The following is a 22,431-nucleotide window of genomic DNA, read 5'->3' as shown; positions in this document are numbered from 1 at the left end:
TCACTTGTTCTCTGGCTTCTTCTCTCTGGTTTCTCTTGTTCTCTCTCATTTTTCTCAATGTGGTCTCTGGTCTGGATGTAGGGGTCTACCGCTCTCTTTCTCAGGGTCAGGTTTCCAGAACCTCTGGTCACTGTTTGTGGAGTGTATATATGTGTGTGTGTGTGTGTGTGTGCGTGTGTGCGTGTGTGTGTGTGTGTGTGTGCGTGTGTGTGCCAGGGAACATTGGCTGATCTCTACTCAGTCAGCTGTTAAATTAGATTCCTCTGCATGTCCTTTAGCACAATGCAGCCAAGACAAGAACTAGTAACACAAACACACACACACACACACACACACACACACATATGCACATCAGGCTCGAAAGTGCTATATTCTCAACAAGAGTATTTGAAAAGCAACACTCATGAGCAAAGAAAATTTTTAAATAACATTTAATGCATTTAATGCGAGTATTCAGGAGCGTCATTCAAACCGGTTAGCAATAACTTATCAAAGATCCATTGATTTGGAAGTTGTATTCAAAATCTGTTTCGATGAAAAGTTCTGAAATGTCATGCAATAATGCTCCTGAAGGCGTTAGACTATAGTTTACTTCAACAATTTAGTCAAATGATGGCAGAATGATGTGAACTTTGAGCCAGTTTCAAAGCCAGAAGTTCTGATTACACCATGCCCTGCCATTGATACCAATTTAGTGTTCTAGGACAGTTCATCCCCTGCGGTGGAGCACACTGTCTCGTGTTCTAAGACCATCAGATCCACTTCACGTCAGGAGTATAATGCCTGCAAATCTCTGTCTTCTTTATTGCAAGAGATTTCTTGTACGCAGAACGACATCTGATCTGAAGACAGCTTGCGGCATCATGTTAAATCCCACATCGGTGCAGACAATGTTTTCGGCTCTTGTTCTACAGTTCAATTACAGAATTACTCAAACACTGTGGTGATGAACGCTATAGGAAATGTAAATCAGCTAGAGGAACGAGCGTGCAGCGAGTTACGCTTATAACAGGCGGCATGCTGGATTTTCAGCAGGAGAATGTAATTTCATTAAGGGTTAATACCTGAAATGCGATTCACTTCGTTAACTCCCCGCCATTGACGGAAATTTCCGGCTTTCCGTGTTTTCACTGTTATACAGTTGGGGGCGTTATGACACATCTTCTGAATGAGTATAGAATCTCCAGATCAAAACACAGGAAAAAAGATGCAGAAACAAGCAATAGCATATGTAAGCAGATGCATATTTAAAATAGCGCCATCATCAACGTTAAACCGCATATAAATCACAAATGGCTAAAATTTCAGAATGAAATGTCGACCCAGGACGAAGTATAGAAATGTGCAAGTTTTGGAGGTGTTGATGGACGCCATTTTCTGGACGCCATTTTCTCAGCTTTTTGCTTAAAATGTTGCTTTTTTTATGAAACTTACCCACATTCAAGTTGATAAAAAAGTATGCATTAAGAAATTTTGTTTAAAAGCAGAGGCTCTGTTCTTTCTTTTGATATATTGCATGTTCAGATATTCATACAAAAAATTGTCTGGTGGCCATACAATTTTTTGTGAAAATGTGGCGGTGGCTGGCAAGCTGCAGGGAAAGAGTTAATTAATTAATTATCATACTATTATGATATGTGTGGAATTAATCCTATATGTATGATTGGGATACTAAACACATTTTTAAAGCAGAATTTAACAGATTTTTTCCCCTAAAACTGGGACAGAAAATGCATAAAAGGGCAGCAGATTTTGTCTGGTTCTGAATGAGCAATAATGTCACTTCAGACGTGATGTATGCTGATGTCATTCACTGAAGCAGTTTCTTCTCTTTCACACACACACACACACACACACACACACACACACACACACACACACACACACACACACACACACACACACACACACACACACACACACACACACACACACACACACACACACACACACACACACACACACACACACACTTCACAGGGGTAACAGACAGCCTAATGGTCCCTGAATAAAATAATATTCCAGCTGACAGGCCATAGGACAGCCCTAATTAATAAAAGTTATTAAAAACTGTTGTCAAGGGACAAAACGAATTAGAGCAGTATTATGAAGCTGCTCAGGTAGGTGCTATAATAGTAGGTCAGGCAGAGGAAAAAAGAGAGAGATGGACAAAGTTGAGTCTAGACTAACTGGATATAGAGTTTGGCCAATTGTTTGCATTCGTTCACATTCAAATATGCGTCGCTACATGTATAACGTGAAACCATGTTGACAGGACAAAACAAATGTGACAGAGTGGAATTATGGGTGGAATCATAACCATGTCAAGATGACAGATATAGACATGCTGATGAGCCTCACCCTCTCTCCTTCACTTCCCCCTGTTCCACCCCGTTTTTGTCTGTGTTCCAATTTAACCTTCATGTTCTGTTGAAATCGACTGTTGTTTTTATGTTCAGTGTCCCAAATGATATGCATATAAAATACTGATAGTACATTTTAAATTGGCTTCTTATTTTCCTTTTAAAGCTTTTTTCCTCTGACCTAATCAAAACCAAGTGGACAGATATTATTGAATCTATTATTGAATCTTTTCCCCTCTCTCGAAGATTTCAATAACAATGAAAGTCTTTTTAAAATCTTTCTTTTATAGAGGGTTTTGCTTAAAATCAATTCTTAGAAAGATATGGTAAAGTCATTAAAGGGACACTTCACCCAAAAATGAAAATTCTGTCATTAATTACTCACCGTCATGTCGTTCCAAACCTGTAAGACTTTCGTTCATCTTCGGAACACAAATAAAGATCGTTTTGATGAAATCTGAGTGTTTTCTGTCCCTCCATTGACAGCTACGCAACTACCACTTTGACGCTTCAAAAAGTTCATAAAGAGATCGTAAACTAATCCACATGAATTGAGTGGTTTAGTCCAAATTTTCTGAAGAGATTCGATCGCTTTATATGATGAACAGATTGAATTTAGTCTTTTATTCACATATAAACATTGATCAGCAAACATAAACAGAAGCTCAACCGAACCTGCTTGACGTGTGAGAACAAACCTCATTGGTTCTTGCGGGAGCTGAAATGTGCTGCATAACACGAGAATGAACCTCATTGGTTCTCGCATGTCAAGCGAACATGCTTGAGCGTCAATTTGAATGATGTGTGAGCTGATGAAGGTTTATGTGAATAAAAGCCTAAATTCATTCATTTAAACCGCTCAATTTATATGGATTAGTTTAACGATCTCTTTATGAACTTTTTGAAGCGTCAAAGTGGTAGTTGTGTAGCTGTCAATGGAGGGTCAGAAAGCTCTCAGATTTCATCAAAAAGATCTTCATTTGTGTTCCAAAGATGAACACAAGTCTTACGCTATTGGAACAACATGAGGGTGAGGAATTAATGATAGAATTTTCCTTTTTGGATAAAATGCAACTTTCAGTTTCATGGCGACTTTAAAATGTAAAAGTCTGAGACTCCAAACAGAAGATCAAGGTTACAACCAGTGCTGCCAACTCTCACAAGGCAAATAAGCAACCACAGCTTCAAAAACAAGCCCAAAACAAACTCAATATTATTATATTATTTATTATCAATTATTATCAGCAGTTGCCACCACCAGTGTGTCCTTGAGCAAGGCACTTTACACCATGTTGCTCCAGGGGGATTGTCCCTGTAATAAGTGCGCTGCAAGTCGCTTTGGATAAAAGCGTCTGCCAAATACATAAATGTAAATGTATTACCAATAAATGAGCCTGCAACATATTAAACTAAAACCACTTGGAATTTGAAAAGCGAAAACCGAATATTTTACAAAGTCCCTCTCCTCCCCTGCACCGTCCATCATTTCCCATGTTTGCTCCATCTCTGTTTCTCCATCTCTGTACATATCTTTTGGTGGCATTGTTTGTGAAAATGCACAGACGTCTATTTATGTCTACTAACAATAATTGCTTGCATTTACAATGGCACATTGCCTGCACGTTGAATGCGATTTTTCTCCAATGCTATTAGTGTGTGTATTAGGGGTGTAGACAGTGTCCATCAATGTATTGGAGAAAACCATAAATGTGAAGAAACGAAGTTGCTTGTCAGATTTTCCTAACAAGCAACCATATTTTTAAAATAAGGCCAAAAAAACTCAACCCACGACCCATGATTTTTTTTTACGCGACTTACCTATTAAAAAAACAAAACAAAGTTGCATATTATAACCAGACTTGGTAACTTTGTTTGGAACCAACATCAGCAGGAGTTTTAAGACTTTAGTCAAACTCTCTTTTCTAGGGCTGTGCGATATTGAAAAAACATGCGATATGTGATATCCTTGTTAAATAATGCGATATTCGATATGCGATACGATATTGCTTTACGTGTGTAAAATCTATTTCTTTCCCCAACTGATATCGTTCACTTAAAGCATAACCGATTGTGTTTACATGAATAGTCATCAAGACTATACTGTTTGTGTATTTGACAGTTCGAGTGTGTAACAAGACACGGTTAAAAGGAACGGCTTGTGCACACGTTTCGGTGTGTGTGTCAGACAGCAGACAGCGCGAGACTGCAAGGAGTTATTTTTCGCAAGTTGCGTTTAATAACTCTTTTTAACGTCACATTAGTAACAGTCGTGTGCCCAGTCTATTCTCATATGCGTCGACCTAAAACGTACACTTTTCACAATGTTGAAGTAGCCTATTAAAATCATTCAGATATTGCGTACCCTTGCGATATGCATATCGCGATATGTACAATTGCGATATTTCGATAATTTCGATATATATTGTGCAGCCCTACTCTTTTCCTTGTATATTTCTCTCACTAGGTTTGGATTCCTGATACACATGGATTCCTGAAAGTGTATTATTGATTCGCAATAGGCAGCTTTTGTTTTCTCCGTTTTATTAGAAATGAGAAGAACACATTTTCGAGCCTTTTAAATGAGTTTGTTTCTCATTCCTTGCAGTGGGCGCAGGGAGCGATCGGCCCCGGGAGTCTATGATTAGCGCAAGCTTAAAAAATTTTGAACGAGCGAATGAGAGAGGAAGAAAGCAGAGAGCAGTGAAAATGGTGTGATTTGTCTAATTAAAATGGATCCTACTAGACCGCCAATATTTTTGTTTACTGACTAAATGTCTGCTGTGTTTTGGGAAAATCGTCCCCCAGTGTCTCTCTCCGTCTGAAGTCTGGAGATAACCATCAATATTAACCATAGCAAAAGAGGATGCACTTCCTGTTTACGCTGTCCGCGCTAATCGCACTGTGTGTGTGTGTGTGTGTTATCCAGCATAATTTTGTGCATTAGAACCCCCTACAATCTGGACAAAATGGAGTGGTTATCATATTTTTAAACTTACAGGAAAACCTGATGTTAATACAGAACGGTCATGTACTCTTTTGATTTAGTACCCAGATTTTTTATTTTTTTTTGCTTTTTATTGGAGTTCAAAGAATAAAAAAGCAGCTTATTTATATATTATGATCCACACTAGCTCCGAGGGAGGAATATATGAGAAATAGTTGTTTACTGCTTTTGAAGTGCCCCCCTTTCCTGTATTAGTCTTTGACTGGGAGCTTTAGGGGGCATCGAGACATGTGCTCGGGTCCTGCGGGTGCAATGCTACATCCATACAGTTCACCTACTGGGAAAGAGAGAGGCAATGCTGTCTTTAATGTTGAATGTCTGCATAACTAAGATATTCTCTTGTGCATATCACCACAGGGCTTAACAGGGAGAAATCTATAGGGCCGTGTTGTGTGTGTGCATCTGTATGTAAGGTTTTGTCTGCATGCATGTTGGTTCAATGCGTGTCAATGTCTCACATTATTTTTGTCTTAACCAGCCACGATAAGTAATTTTGTGACGTTCACTAGCGACAGATAGATAGATAGATAGATAGATAGATAGATAGATAGATAGATAGATAGATAGATAGATAGATAGATAGATAGATAGATAGATAGATAGATAGATAGATAGATAGATAGATAGATAGATAGATAGATAGATAGATAGATAGATAGATAGATAGATAGATAGATAGATAGATTTTTTTGCAGAAGCTTCTTAGCAAAAACATGTTCCTCTGGTACACATGCTTAGGCCAGCGTTTGTCGACTCAGACAGACTCAGTTGTATAGTTAAAGAAGCAAACAGTTCTCGCTCTCCAAACTTAATAGCATCTTCTCCTCTGTGCCTGCTGTCCTCTCTAGAATACAGCAGACCTTTGCGCTTCTGTTGATCCCAAGTCCCGTCTGCCGTTTGCACGGGAAATCACTCACACATCTCACATTGCTGTCCCCACCGAGGGGTTTTATCATCTGGAAAAAAACAATAGCATTCCTACGCTGCTGTGCTCACCATTTTAAGAGCGCTGCTGTCTCACAGCACTAAATTTCACCCTTCAAACCTGCTTTATGTCACGGTGTTACAACTAGGTGAGACAGACACACCACGGCAGCTCTCATTCTCACGCTTGAGTTCACACACTTGGTAAGGAGTGCTAGTGGGTGTGTGTGACTGTGTAGTAAAAAGGAGAATGAATGCATTGGCCTAATAGCTGTGAGAGAAGAAATGGACCCTATGACTCACAGATTAAAGTAGATTATGTCTGCGTATAAAAGGGGGGATCCTAGCCGTGCCCAAAGCAACACATGCGCGGTAACACAACCTCTCACGGGGTCTGTGCCCAAAGCACTCGGGGGCACCGGGAAGGACCTGTGCTTGGCCGACGTGAGAGAAGCATCAGCCCAGCCTTTGAAATGATTTCCTAAGTACGCTTGGGAGGGGCTTTTCAATCCAATTTGCACCAGCAGAGTGCTTCGCAGTAATCAGACTAGAGGCGTGGCACGAGGCCTGCGGCTATGGAAGCGCTCCGCTGAGAGACGATCGATACCGACTGGCCCCGACCAGCCCAAATTCACCCTTCACTCAATTTCAATTTCAATTTCAAAGTACTTTATTGGGATGATTGTTTTACATACAGTATTGACAAAGCATCAGTATAAAAAAAAGAAACAATAATAAATAAATAATTTATTATTTATTTACTACTTTTATTCCACAAGTACACATAAAATTGACCATTGACAGTAAAGCCATTTATTATGTTATGAAAATGTTCTGTTTAAAATGCTGTTCCTTTGAACTTTCTATTCATCAAAGACCTGTAATATACAGCTGATTTCAATATTGATAATAATAAGAAGAAGAATTTGAACACCAAATCAGAATGATTTCTGAAGGATCATGTGACACTGAAGATTGGAGTAATGATGATGAAAAGTTATGTTAAATTGTATTTTTGTGTGTGCATAGTGCTTGGCAATCGATTAATCACGATTAATTGCATCCAAAATAAAAGTTTACATAATGTGTGTGTACTGTGTATAATTATTATATATGTGTATATGTATGTATATATATATATATATATATATATATATATATATATATATATATATATATATATATATATATATATATATATATATATATATATATATATATATATATATATATATATATATATATATATATATATATATATATATATATATATATATACATAATAATTATACACAGTACACACACATATATTATGTAAACAAACTTTTATTTTTGATGCCCACCAGCACCTAATATGTATATATATATATATATATATATATATATATATATATATATATATATATATATATATATATATATATATATATATATATATATATATATATATATATATATAGATCTATTAAATTAATAAAATTATATTTTTCTCACATTTATTTTGAGTTCATGCTGTCTGTGTTTATACTGTCTGAAGCGTGCACATACACACACACATTAGTACTTTGTTATTATTATTTCTCAGTTTTTTCCCCATTATTTTGAAATCAGCCACTTAGATGTGTGCACAAAGTGTGTGCATGTATGTACGTGTGTTTGAAGCAATAGATTCATATGAAAATATCCTGTTCTGTTCTGTAGTTCTTGATGCAGCAGCATCTTCTGTACTTGCTGGTCTTGTGACAGTCACTTACACGCCTGTCCAATCCACTCGCAAAACATCTCAAACTTCAATCGGAGCTCTGAGCATCCATGATCTGCTCCACTGAGGATTTTTATTTCTTTCAGTGTTTGTGTCTAGCAATCGAAAGCGTTTGCCAACATCGTTAATCAAAAATTGCATAAGGCCTCCCTTTGAAACTGATGAAAGGTCTTGAGTTCTTGGCAATCTCGGTCTCTATCCATCTTGCAACCTGTGGAGTGGCTGTTTGTGGTCCCGGTGGTGAGACTAAGGGTTAAATCTTGGCTTGAATGACTAGGATGCCCCACTCACTCTCCCCATTGGGAAGGAAATAAATTCATTTAGCGAGTATCGGCTGAGGCTCTAAGGCTGGCGGAGGGTGGAGGAATAGTGGTTGGGGGTGGATAATACCATTTAGCTCATCGCAGAAATCATTTACCCGAGCAGTTTGATGACAAGACCGAGGGATGTTTTTAGTGTGGCATGGTCTCAGTCATATTGATGGAGATCTTTCTCTATCCTCCTTCTATTCTCTCTCACTCTCTCTCTTCTCGTTTCTGTCTTCCACATTTATAAGCTATCGAGGTCTCATTCTACAGAACGATGTGGAAAGGGCACTGATTAAATAAAAGCTGCCGCAGTGGAGAGCTGTATTAAATATCAATTTCTGATTTAAGTTTATCAAAAACAAAACCACATAGCAAGTGATTTTTCTCCGCTCCACAGCCCTGCATAGTTCTCTGCTCAGCTCAGACGACAATGCTTTGTTTTGGCTTCCCCTATATGAAGCCTGTATGTATTTCCTGTGTGGTTTGACACTTTCGTAACAGTGATGGGCATTCTCAGGATTTGTGTAATTCAGACTTCTGTAGAGTTATTAAATGTGTGAAAAGACACAGAGAGGACAGATCTCTGATGTTACAGCAAGCTTCAGTGTTCCCCTTCACCCAGTGCAGCATGGGAACTGTCCGTGGTGCTGAACTCGTTCCAGCACTGCTGCAATGTACAGTCGAGTTGGGCAAAAATCAGAATTAAAAAATTGGCTCGAATTTAACATTTTTGAATTGGAATGAAAGATATTCAACCAATGACTGTCTGATTTCAGTTTATAGACTGTCTCTCTATATATGCACATATATATATATTAGTTGTTTGTCTGTTTAAACTTTTGTATCTTTTAATTTGCCACTTTCCTATTGTAGTTTTACACAAAAAAATACATATACATACTGTATATACAGTCAAACCAAACCTTTTCTCACTTTATCACAGTTTATTCTCTATAGTTTAGAAAATGATAATACAATATGAATAAACTGTGTCAGAACAAATTCATCTTGATAAAGTCATATAACTTTGATAGAAAGGTATGTAATGGATTACAATCAACCAATCAGCTGTTAAATTAAAGTACACGATAGAGACAGAGCGACACGCGTCATAATCTGAAGACCACGGCCACCGGCATGCTAATCCAACGCTCTCCATTGACTTTGCATTATGTCTGCCTCCTTGTCATTTGGGACTTATAACAAAAAACAGAACAATGTCTAAAAGCTGATATGTGACAAAGTGTACAGCAAACAAGCTAAACAAAACCCAGAACCAAAAACCCCAAAAATGTTACAAGCTGTTGACCTGAAAAATGAGCGTTTAAGGAGACAAAAGTGGCAATTGAGACAGAGCGCCACATGTTATATTACACTGAGAACTACACCCACTAGAGGGGTGCGTAATCAGCGACAGGAAATATAATGTATAAAACTGACATTTGGATATTTGACTTAACAGTGACAAAATGTTTACTGCACACATAGGCATACTGAGTGTCAGGATCCCAAAATTGACCCATTCTTCCTGCTGAAGCTTCACGTCTTATTGCCTGTATCCACTTTTGTCTCCTTAAACGCTCATTTTTTTGGACTCGGCAGCTTATAAAAACTTATTTCTGTGTTTTTTAGCTTGTTTGCTGTACACCCTGTGACATAGCAGCTTTTAGACATTGTCTCTATTAGATAATACCAATTTAGATCCAGTTACCAAGCAATGCTTGATTTTGTTCAGTCTGTGGTGTAAAAGGTCGCATTAGCAATTAAAGAAAAAACACTAAAGCAAAACATGGTCAGGTCAAAGTGTTTGAATCATTTTGGTCCCAAATTTGACTGGTTTTAAGAGTTTTTTGGTTATAATATGTCACAGTTTGCTTTATTGTGCTATCCTCACTTACATAAATTAACTATAGTGTCCTGCACCCACTAGTAAAAAAAACTATATCTGGTGTCTGAATCAGTTTTGGTTTGACTGTATATAAATTTAAACCTTTACTTTGACTAACTTTCCTGTTTAAAATATTCCATTCATTATATGCTCATTAAAGTTTTTTTTATTTTTTTATCCACACATCTGGCCTCATTTTCTTCAAACTTCAAGGTTTTTTTTATACTTTCACCAACAAGGCTTTATCACGGCAACATTCAAAGTTTGTCTTTACAAACTTTCCTTTTCAAGTTAAATATAATGCCGTTACTGTATGATTTTCTTTCATTCTTTAAATTGGAATTAGAACCCTGCATCCTGTTAGCAGGGATTCCATTAGAATTTAAAAAGGCTTTTCAATTGACTCGAGCACCAGACTTCTGAGGAACTCTTTCAACTGACTTCAGACATTTCACCACAACTTTTCTCTCTCATCTGTCTCTCTCATCTCTCGGTAACCTCACATCATGTAGTGGTCACTCTCTGACCGCTGCGATGACGGACAGTCCCAAAGGTTCCGTTTTACAGCACATCCACTCGGCGTCTGTGGTGGAGTACAGTACAAGCGCAGGTCATCACTCAAGCTCTCTGTGACCGCAGGCGGATCTAATGGGAGCTAATCGGGCGTCAGCTCTCTTAGGTCATTTTCGCTTAACCTTCTATAATAAAAAATATATATAATGCACATAGAAACAACAAGAAAACAGGGGTCAGGCGGGTATAGAGACCCAACACCTTCAGCACAGGTGTAAGACGGAGAAAACAAAGCACATCATGTTGTTTGCAGGTGCAAGAGCCGGAAAAAAACACATTGGAAAAATGTGAGGCTGGATTACTGACTGTTTCATCCGCCTCATAGCCCACCAGATGCAAAGGAAGCCGCTCTCTATCCTTCATCTTATCTTTGGAAAATGTGGCTTACTCGTCCATTTAGCTCGCTGAATATTTCATAGCGCGGAGTCAACACACACGGCAATAATAAGGTGATTTCAAGCGAAAGCCATTTCCGGCAGACTTTATGGGTGTGCGAGCACCTCAGCCGAATCCCCCCCACCTTGCTCTCTGCCCAGACCCCAAGATGGAGCGGAGGCCACCCCTCCCTGTCAGGCTTATCTACTGTTTTTCAGGCCGCTGGACAGACCTCACCCCCATTGGCGCTTTGAGACGGGGGGATGCATCAATACTGCTTAATGTTTTAGTGAATTACAATATCCACCCCAGGCTATGGCTGCCTCGCTTCTTTTCCTCTTCCTTGTCTGACTAGGAAAGAGTAAGACTCGTCCTGGGTGGTGCAACTTGAGGAGGGGGATAAAAGAACAAGATGCAGTCCTAGATGGACAGGCACGTATAACGAGAGAGACAAACTTCCACATCAAATCAATAGAACATCCGCACTTGTCAAAACTTAGTTTGGCACCCCACGTAACAGGAGTTGCGTGTACGGGCATGTGTGTTTATGCATCAGACCGTACATGTTTCATCAAACTGGAGCTGCACATCGCTTGCTTAGCACACTGCGTGTTGCGTCAGCGTCTCGGGTTGAGCTCCTGGAACTTCAAGACACGTGTAAGGAAGTGCAAACAGATAGAAAGAACTGAGAAGTAATAACATTCCCTTGCTTCCTTATTCCTCACTCCTTCTCACCCCTCCATGCCTGTCCGTCGGCATTCGGCCACGGAAGAGTACATTTTTCATTTGGATAATGGAGCATTGACTCTAATTGAGAGGACAGCCTCATTTGTTTGCCAACATGTCAATGGCCGGGCCTCTCATTGTTTCCACTACATTTACATTAATGCATTTCTCCCCACTTCTATTAAACTGCAACCCTCCCTGGCCATGGCTGCTGCCGCTGCCGCCTAATGCTGCTTAGTCAGTGAAAAAAGGTTAATAACAATCAAGCAGAAATGGGAAAGAAAGGCTCTGTGTTTCCTACGGCTCTGCATTGGCCTTCTGTAATGGACAGCGGTTGAAAAGGCGGAGGGAGCCAAATTCTGCTGAGATTTTCTCTTTTTGTCATTTTATTTATGGGCTTTTTAGCCCATATTAAAGGACAATTAAGAAAGACAGGAGAGTTGAGGGAATGGGATTGGGATATGACCACTCGAGAACCTACAGCCCACAATCACCACAGATTTATTCATTTTAATAATTACATTTTTATAAAATAACTTAATATATATTTTATACTAAAATGTATACTAATAATTTTATCTTCATGGAATAATTTCATTTTAATAGAATAGTATTGTAATTAGTGCTGGGCAATCGATTAACCCTCTCGAGTGCGATCGGCTTTTTTTTCTTATCTCACACATGCATTTATATATTTAAGAAAAATGTGTTATATTTATATATAAAATATTTATTATATATAAGATAAATTATATAAATATATATATATATATGTATATGTATATAGTATATACATGTATTTCTTAAATATATACATAAAGGAGTGTATATTTATATATACATAATGATTAAACACAGTACACACACATATATTATGTAAACGCAAACTTTTATTTTGGATGCGATAAATTCACGATTAATTGATTGCCCAGCACTAATTGTAATATATGATTTTTTATTCTTTTAAAATTGTATTTTTATAAAAGCATTGCATTCATTTTTTTACAATTTAAGTAATTATTTGATCTGGTTGTCTGTTTAAATTTTACAAATTTTAACTTTTGAGTTATTTTATTTTTTCTAGTTAGAAATTAGGACTGTGTTTCTTTGAATTTCAGTTCATTTTAATTCTACTTCATTACATTTAAATTAGTGCTGTGAATCGATTAAAAAAATTAACTAATTAATCATGATTAATCGCAATTAAAAAAAACATTGGAGTTTTTAATATTTTGATATTGTAATAATTTCAGTTACTCTCCAAATTAATGAAGAAATAGTTTAAAGACAGGATATTTTAAATATTTGTTGAAATGGCATCTTTTTATGAATGAAGGCCATTATCACAGATACTAATGTCTCTATGAAACCTCAATGGCGTTACATTACAGTATAACTGAAAGCTACCAATTTCAACATTTATTAGGCTTTAAAAAATAACAACTTTTAATTTAAGTGAACTTAAAACAATCTTTACATAAACCCATTATAATAAATATTATATTTACCCAAGGCCTTCCCTGTTAGGCATAGTCTACACAGAAATTTTATAAAGTTATCAACACCTTTCATAAATAATAAATTAATTATAGATTAATCATCATTGAAGCTAAACAAAAATTCTGTTCCCGTTGCTCTTTGATGAACATTAATGACAGGCATCATCAGTGCTGCTGTCACTTTAAGATCGGCCGCTGCCAGACATGACGCGGATCTGATGCGCTGTCCCCCGCATCTCACTTTCTCACAAGTTCATTTATTTAACTCATTTAAGACTACTAATAGGAGAACACTCGACAAAACATTTTGGCAAAATTCTCTGTGTTGTTGTTATTGTTTGTTCACGAGCGAAAGAGAACTCGATGTGTGCACAAGACTGGTGTGCGTGTATGTGTGTCAAGGTGTCCCTTCGATTAGCTTCCTAGGTGGTGAATCAGTATATCAGGTACATGAATGTGGCCGACTCCCTGATCAGTGCCCTGATTACTGAACTAGGGAGCGGATTGAGACGCACCCACACAGACAGGACATTAACATACAGTGCGTTCTCTTCTGTCTTGTCGTGCTTAGATTAGAAGAGAGTGATCATATAATGTAACGCTGGGCAACAATAGATATAAAAACGGACGCTGCATTACTTTACGTTAAATATTTTTAATGCGTTAAACTGAAAAAATGAATCGCCCACGTTAACGCGTTAATTTGCCCTGCACTAATTCAAATACAATTCTGCATTCTGTTTGCTACCTCAATTCAATTTCAGATTCAGGTATATTATTGTCTGCCCAACTTGTTATGTGGTTCCAAACAAGAAGTCATTTGTGTCCAGGGGTGCCTGGTGTGTGTGTGTTTTTTTAAGCTCATCAGATTTTGATTAATTAAGGAGCAGGCAGAGTAAGTGAGTGTAAGAGAGATCCCATTACCCAAAAGTTGGTTAAAAGAGCTGTTATTGCCTCTCTTTGCCATGAGCTCTCAGGAAGAGTTCAAACTCCAAGGTTCTAAATTTGTATAAGATTAATACGTTGATATGAGTCCCTGGGGCCCCAGCTTTTATATAGCAAGATTCAGACACGTACAGTACACAAACACACATTTACAGAAACACACACATATACTTTGTACTGATGACCCAGTTGCACCTGTGCTGACAACAGCACTCTGCCCTAGAGAGTAGCCCTCATCTGTCATCACACACGCGCGCGCACGCACGCACACACACATCAGTGTTTTACCATTGAGATTAGCCAGGTCATCTGTCATTACAAACACACACACACACACACACACACACACAGTACACTACCTGAGAGATTAGCCATTGCACATCAACCCACTAACACACCTGCATTCTGTCCAAATGAGTACTTCTCATCTCTCATCTCACAACGCACACACTCCCTAAAATAAGCCATCTGACCATCTGTAGTATCAATGAGAACACACTTTCATGTGCATAATCATTAATTTTCAGACCCAAATGAAATAAAAATTGGAGTTTCTTATTTTACATATTTTATATTAAATTATATTATTTTTTACATTATATTTTGTTTTAATTTGATCTATATCCAAGCAACATAGTTTTTATATAAAATTATAGAATATTATTTTGCATATTAGTCAGCTTCTAAAAAAAGTTACAATCCCTTCTGTATGTCCCGTCCAAACTTCCTGTTTCAACAGGAAATACGTCAACACAGGACAGAAATCTGCACTCGCCAAGCAACTTTTTATATAAAATGATATATATATTTTTGTTATTATTTTAATAATATTATATTATTTTGCATGCTAATCAGCTTCTAAAAAAGCTACAATCCCTTCTGTATGTCCTGTCCAAACTTCCTGTTTCAAGGAAATCCGTCAAACACAGGACAAAAATCTGCACTCGTCAAGTTACTTTTTTCATTGGGTCTTTAAGCTACATACCAAGAACCGTCACAAAGCCAGTCTCCACCGGCACAAATGATGACACCTGTCAGAGAAAGAGAGAAAAATGATGCGCCGCCACATCCTAATGTTCGCTGATAAGATTAGAAAACATCGTGTTCTTTGGTGACTCAAAACGAATGGGAAAGCAACAGAGTAAAGAATCTCATTTGCATCCTCTTCAATGGAGAGAAATGGATGAGAAGAAAGAAAAAGCACATTCATTTACATGCTGATACACAGAGCGAAAGAAAGACACCCCTTCACACAGAGACCTAAATGAGGGGGTAGATACTCATTTAATTCCAGCGCGGAGACAGAGAGCGGGAGAAAGCGCTTAAGTGAGACAGAATGAGTGAAACAGAGGGAGGTGAATATGAGGGAAAAGACGAGAAAGGCCGTGAAAAGGGGAAACAGCAGCTTGTATTAGAAACCTGTAATTTAAATCAAAGGTTATAATCAAAAATTTATCAGTTAATTGATCTCGCACATGCTGCTTGCCAAGAGAGCAATTTAGAACCCTGTCGCTCGGGCTGCAAATCTATCGAGCGCTGCTCTATAAAGTAAGTTTGTTGCCTTGTAATGATCAAGCGGTCCTCTAATGTTCTCTGAGAGCTGATATGATAGAGCCCAGAAAAAGCCATTCAGCAGCCGGGACCCCACGCGTCTCAGAGACAAAGAACAATCATGCTTCAGCTTCACTTGAAGGAACAGTCCACCCAAATATTACAATTCTGTCACCATTTACTCACACTCGTGTTGTTGCAAATTTGTATGCTGTTTTTTTATTTATTTATGCATCTTCATTCAATTTTTCCTTGCAGTGACCACATCTGTCAAGCTCTAAAAAAGCACCATAAAAGCACCATAAAAGACGTCGTGATTTATTCAGTTTGTGGTGGATTTATGTGAGGAACACATAAATGTTGTTATTCACTAGTAAACTTCCCCTCCAGTAAGGATTATTGAGTGAACAGAACTTGAGAACGTCTGTCCAAATCATTTAAAAGAACAAAAAGAATTAGTCATCCACAAATCTGATTCTGAAGTTCAACTCACTGATTCAGTGATTCGGTCCGAGTGGTTCTGGAGGTAAGAATTATCAGCAAATAACAACCTTTGTTGTTATTAAAATGGCGTTAGATAACTTTGAATACAGCGGACAATTAATTTGGTGCTTATTTTTCCTTTGTTGTCTGGTCATTTTGGATGATTCCTCAAAATTTCTTGAAGACAACATGAAGATACATTTCGAAGAAAGATTCTTTTAAAGGCGAATATTAACGTGTCTCTCTAATAATGGTGAAAAAAGGGTTGGGGGCGATTTGTCTCGGGAGCAGGAACAGGGATTTGTATCAGTTGTTGGATTTTATCACTATAAGTGGTGTTAATATCTGAGGCTTATCATGGTGTATGATTCAGTTTGTCAGGTACAGTAGTTCTAGAAGTTGTTCTGCCATTATCATGGAATTAGGTCTCATTCTCTCCAATCATGTGTTATCACAACCCAGACATACTGTACTGGGGTGATGATCGCTTTTGTCACGTCTCATTGCAGGCTTTGTTCTTTCAACAGCCAGAAAAACTGGATTAGTGTGAGATACTTAAGAGTAAAACTGATAAGATCTCTTTCTTTCTTTTCAGGGTAACCAGGAGGCCCCAGCTCCCCCAGAAGCCATGGCTCAGCCGTACGCCCCTGCGCAGTATCCTCCCCCTCCACCTCAGAATGGGTTGCCTGGCGAGTACACCCACCCTGGGCAGGACTACACGGGGCCCAGTCCGGTCCCTGAGCACGCTGCAGCCCTCACCATCTACACACCCGCACAGACACACAGCGAGCCACCTGGCACTGACAGCAGCACGCCTTCCCTTACAGGGACTAGCAGCATACCAGTGAGTACTATTGGCAAAATATTTTTTATTACTTTTATTTTATTTTATTTATTTTTGCTAAATTCTGGTTAAAAAAATGTATCCTTTATAATATTGTATCATTTTACAAGTAAATAAAATGCTCTAGTTGGCTGCAGTGTAATTGCAGTATTATTTATAATTTTTAGTAATATTTTGAATTAGATTACATTTTTATATTTTGTTTAATTTTTTTATTATTTTATTATTTTTGTGATGTGCTGTTGACATTTTTTATTAGTTACTGTTTAGGGTTAGTTCAGTTTTAGTTTAAGTTCAGTTTTAGGTTTTATTTATTTCCAATTAGTAATTTTAGTGCTTCAACTTATTTCAATTACTTACAAGTAACATTTCTGATTCATCAGCGAGGCAAGCCAACAGAGTATCCAAACTCATCTTATTAGATCCCAGGGGCAGATAGATTTGGGAATTGTCAGCATAACAATGAAAAGAGATACCATGTTTTTAAAATTCAACCCCAACAGAAGCATATACAAGGAGAATAAAATTGGGCCAAGAATACAGCCTTGAGGGACACCACAAGTAAGAGGAGCTGTTTATGTAAATGTTTTTAATAGATTTAGTTAACAATATTAACCCTGGTTAGCCGATAACATATTTTTTTTAATTAGGAGCTGCAACTTAATACTTGTCAAATCGTAAGAACAATAGTCTAATGCTTGTTGTGATCAGATCAAGATGTCTACTAGAAAACTGAAGAAAACTGTTGCAACTTGCATGTCTTCTAAAGAAATTTACCTCAGTGGGAAATATACCATTAGATGTTTATTTAGGAGGCCTGCAGTTTTTCTCCTCCAGTCATACAAGGAATAAAATCACAATGTAATCTTGTCTTATTTTATATAAGATGTTGATACAAAAAACAAATGTGCAAAAATCCCACTGAGACCAAAAAAATAAATAAATGCAAGAATGTCATAATCACACTTTAACATTCCATTTTTAACATTTTTGCTTTCAGACACACTGAGATAAAGAAAAGTTAGGGCTATGAAATAGAAGAGTTCCGAATGAAAAGAACTATAAAGATAAAAGGACAGACAAAAAAAAGAGACATTTAGAGAAAAACCGTCCTTCTCCATTTAAAGTTCTTTTGCTTTCTCTATCCATTTTATCAAGCTTTAAGCCATGGCTATCACATGGCTCCATATCTTAAACCCCATGGAGCCATTTACCATGGCTAACAATATCACAAACGTCTCAATGGACCACTTAACGAGTGCTGCCCAAGTGCTCTATCTGAGCAGATGACAAGCACATGATGAAATAAAAGAAACTCTGAGAGTAGAGACTGTCCTTAGACCTGGTCCCGTGGGTGAGTTGTGTATTGTCTGTTTGTGCTACCCTTTCTTGGTTTCTATAGGCCTTTGATTAACACATACATTTACACTTGGAGGAAATGCAGGAAAAAAAGAAGGACAGATGATTCCCTGTGAGTCATCCTAATTTTTTATTTTAGCACTTAGACTTTATTAGATTTTATATAAAGGGTTGGTTTCAGGGCTTGACACTCATCCTTTACAAGACCCCTATATTGTGGGGCTTGTAAAATATAAGATTTGAGCATCGGCTAGTCACTATATTCCCCGGAAATGTCAGAAGTTTTGGACAATGTGTATGCATTGTCATTATTGTTGCTAAACTATTGTATTTCTTACATTAACAAGATATTTGATGTTAGCTATATTGATTAAACACTATATTGCCATAAGTTTTTGGACACCTGCCTTTACATGCACATGAACTTTAATGATATCCCATTCTAAATCCGTAGGGTTTATATGGAGTTGGCCCACCCTTTGCAGCTATAACAGCTTCAACTCTTCTGGGAAGGCTTTCCACAAGGTTTAGGAATTTTTGACCATTCTTTTAGAAGCGCATTTGTGAGGTCAGGAACTGATGTTGGATGAGAATGCCTGGCCCGCAGTCTCCACTCTAATTCATTCCAAAGGTGTTCTATTGGGTCAGGACTCTGTGCAGGCCAGTCAAGTTCCTCCACACCAAACTCGCTCATCCATGTCTTTATGGATCTTGCTTTATGCACTGGTGTGCAGTCATGTTGGAACAGGAAGGGGCCATCCCCAAACTGTTCCCACTAAGTTGGGAGCATGAAATTGTCCAAAATGTCTTTGAATGTTGAAGCTTTAAGAGTTCCTTTCACTGGAACTAAGGGGCCAAGCCTAACCCCTGAAAAACAACCCCACACCATAATCCCCCATCCACCAAACTTTACACTTGGCACAATGTAGTCAGGCAAGTACCGTTCTCCTGGCAACCGCCAAACCCAGACTCGTCCATCGGATTGCCAGACAGAGAAGCGTGATTCGTCACTCCAGAGAACACGTCTCCACTGCTCTAGAATCCAGTGGTGGCGTGCTTTACACCACTGCATCCTGCACTGATCTCCTGAGAGAGACCCATTCTTTCACAAATGTTTGTAGAAGCAGTCTGCATGCCTAGGTGCTTGATTTTATACACCTGTGGCCATGGAAGTGATCGGAACACCTGAATTCAATGATTTGGAGGGGTGTCCCAATACTTTTGGCAATACAGTGCATGTTGATGTTGTTGATAAACACCATTTTTTTAGAAGATAGACCCCGAATTTGCCCTAATTCACACCATAGTTAACTAGGGAGTGAAATGAGACACAGCCAGAGAAAGGGCATAAGAGAACGGTGGGAAAGAGATATTAAAGAGCATGAAACTTTTCTTCAATGCAAAAAGAAGTACAAGGTCTTCCTGGCCTTAGGGGGGGAAAGAACGGATGAAAAATGTAATCTTTTTCTCTTTCTGATTGGGATATGTGTAAAGCTCTGAGGTGGTGTGGTTTAAAGGAAGTAGATATAATCCCACGCTCAGCAGGTCACAGAGAAGCGATGCTGACAGGCCACGTAAAGGCACCTGAGCTCTGGCTGGGCTAATCTTCAGCTCGATTGGAGGATGTACTTAAACTGTCATTCTGGCCGAACCCACCAGGGAAATTCTTCCTTTCTCCCTCTTTTCTCTCTCCCTGTGGAAGATCATTAGCAAAGAAGGAACACTACACCTCAGAGAGTGGACTGTAATCACATCAGATCACATATCAGATCACATCATCACAACAGCACAGACTCTAGATGCTCGGTAACTCTGCGATAAAAGACTACTTACCTCTCTTTAGGGTACGTGCTAACCGTTTTCCACTACGACTGTCATATTGCCTTGGGTGGGATTGTCTAAACTGTGATTTGCAACTCGCTCAAACACAGCCGTACTGCTCAAAGGAGCGTGATGTTATGTTATTAAGGGAATGCCATTATTTCCTGCACTTATTCTTGGCGGCCTTCCCTGAGTAGTTTTTACTGTGCCATTGATAATAGTACTGCAGGTCTGGGTGCTCTTTAAGCCTCCATATTCGTTACCGGCTAAACTTGTTACGAGTCAGATTACCTCGTCTAATTAATTAGAGCTTTGCGCAAGACTGAAAGGCCAGTGTCTCCTTTCTAGATGGCAGGTGACGGTTTGTATTCGCATCTCAGTGGGAGGGAGGGATGATGGGATCGGAGGGGAGGGTAGCAGAAGTGTGGAAGAACAAAAAAATATAAAGCGGCTCAAGCTAATCCCTTTAAGTGAAGCGCTGGTTTGGCCCTAATCGGATGTAATCTACCTGCTTGGCAGCTTTCCAATCAGATAGTTTCAATTATGTGGTTGTAGGGGCATTCTGAAGGGGGAAGTGCTGAGCTGAGCACTTTGAAAGTGATTTGCAGATAACACTGAATGAGTGCGGCAATAGAAACGATTTAGCAGGACTCATTCCCCTCCAAACCGCACATACAAACACGGGCACACACAAATGTGTGCAAACACAAGCCTTCTGTGACGTTGCGGTAGGGAAGGGGGCTTGGATGTGAGGTCCAATGTGGTGGTGTATGATAATGTTCAAGCAATTATTTCTTGGTGCTGCTTGGCTGCTCCATTCCTTGTGGAACGTGAAGTGCAGGGAAGTTGCTCCTTTACAACAGGAATGGAAACGAGCAGCGCATCGGCTGCATTGAATGATTGTAGTCCAGCATTTGGGAAGTCTCAAAAGAGAAGATTGATTATCTCCATTTGAGAAATCTAATGGCAGCTGTATATTTTTTATGTATAAATTATTAGGTGTGGCATTTTAAAGACAACATGTTACTTCCAAAATGTTATAAATGGCTTTTATACTGTCATTTTACTAAAGCAAAATGTTAGATATCAATATGCTATTTTAATTTTAATTAATTTATATATATATATATATATATATATATATATATATATATATATATATATATATATATATATATATATATATATATATATATATATATATATATATAAACTAGTGCTGTCAAATCGATTAATTGCGATTAATCGCATCCAACATAAAAGTTTGTGCTTACATAATACATAATTACATAATATGTGTGAATCATTATATAGATACACCGATCAGGCATAACAGTATGACCTAATATTGTGCTGGTCCACCTTTTGCTGCCAAAACAGCCCTGACCCATCGAGGCACAGCCACCTTCTTCCATTGCTCCGTGGTCCATTTCTGATGTTCACATGCTCATATTCAGTCTGGCCCCATACGCAACAAACTGCGGTGCACTGTGTATGCTGACACCTTTCTATCAGAACCAGCATTAACTTCTTGAGCAAATTGAGCTGTTTGATCTGATCACACGGGCCAGCCTTAACTCCCCACGTGCATCAATGAGCCTTGGCCACCCATGACCCTGTCGCCGGTTCACCACTGTTCCTTCCTTGGACAAATTTTGATAGATACTGACCACTGCAGAACAGGAACACGCCACAAGAGCTGCAGTTTTGTAGATGCTCTGACTCAGTCGTCTAGCCATCACAATTTGGCCCTTGTCAAACTCGCTCAAATCCTTAGGCTTGCCCATTTTTCCTGCTTCTAACACATCAACATTGAGGACAAAATGTTCACATGCTGCCTAATATATCCCAACCACTAACAGGTGCTGTGATAAAGAGATAATCAGTGTTATTCACTTCACCTATTATTCACTTCAATGTCATATTGTTATGCCTGATCTGTGTGTAAATATACACTCATACATGTATATAGAGTATTTAAGAAATATTTGCATGTATGTATATAT

At 38.4% G+C, this 22,431-nt stretch overlaps 1 protein-coding gene across 7 annotated transcripts in view; it reads left to right on the top strand.

Annotated features, from left to right (window-relative positions):
• The window catches only part of rbfox3a (RNA binding fox-1 homolog 3a), a gene marked incomplete at its 5' end in the record, with an annotated part of 516,394 nt that overhangs the window by 443,085 nt on the left and 50,878 nt on the right, over positions 1–22,431 (top strand). For all 7 annotated transcript variants that reach the window (XM_079845977.1, XM_079845975.1, XM_079845978.1 and 4 more), the window contains one exon: positions 16,997–17,245. In XM_079845977.1, the coding sequence (XP_079702103.1) occupies positions 16,997–17,245 (249 nt within the window). The remainder of the gene's footprint in view (positions 1–16,996; positions 17,246–22,431) is intronic.

The sequence above is a fragment of the Gobio gobio genome, assembly GCF_949357685.1.
Source record: "Gobio gobio genome assembly, chromosome: 20".
In the NCBI taxonomy this organism is placed as follows: Eukaryota; Metazoa; Chordata; class Actinopteri; order Cypriniformes; family Gobionidae; genus Gobio; species Gobio gobio.
This window is presented reverse-complemented; position numbering and strand designations above follow the sequence as displayed.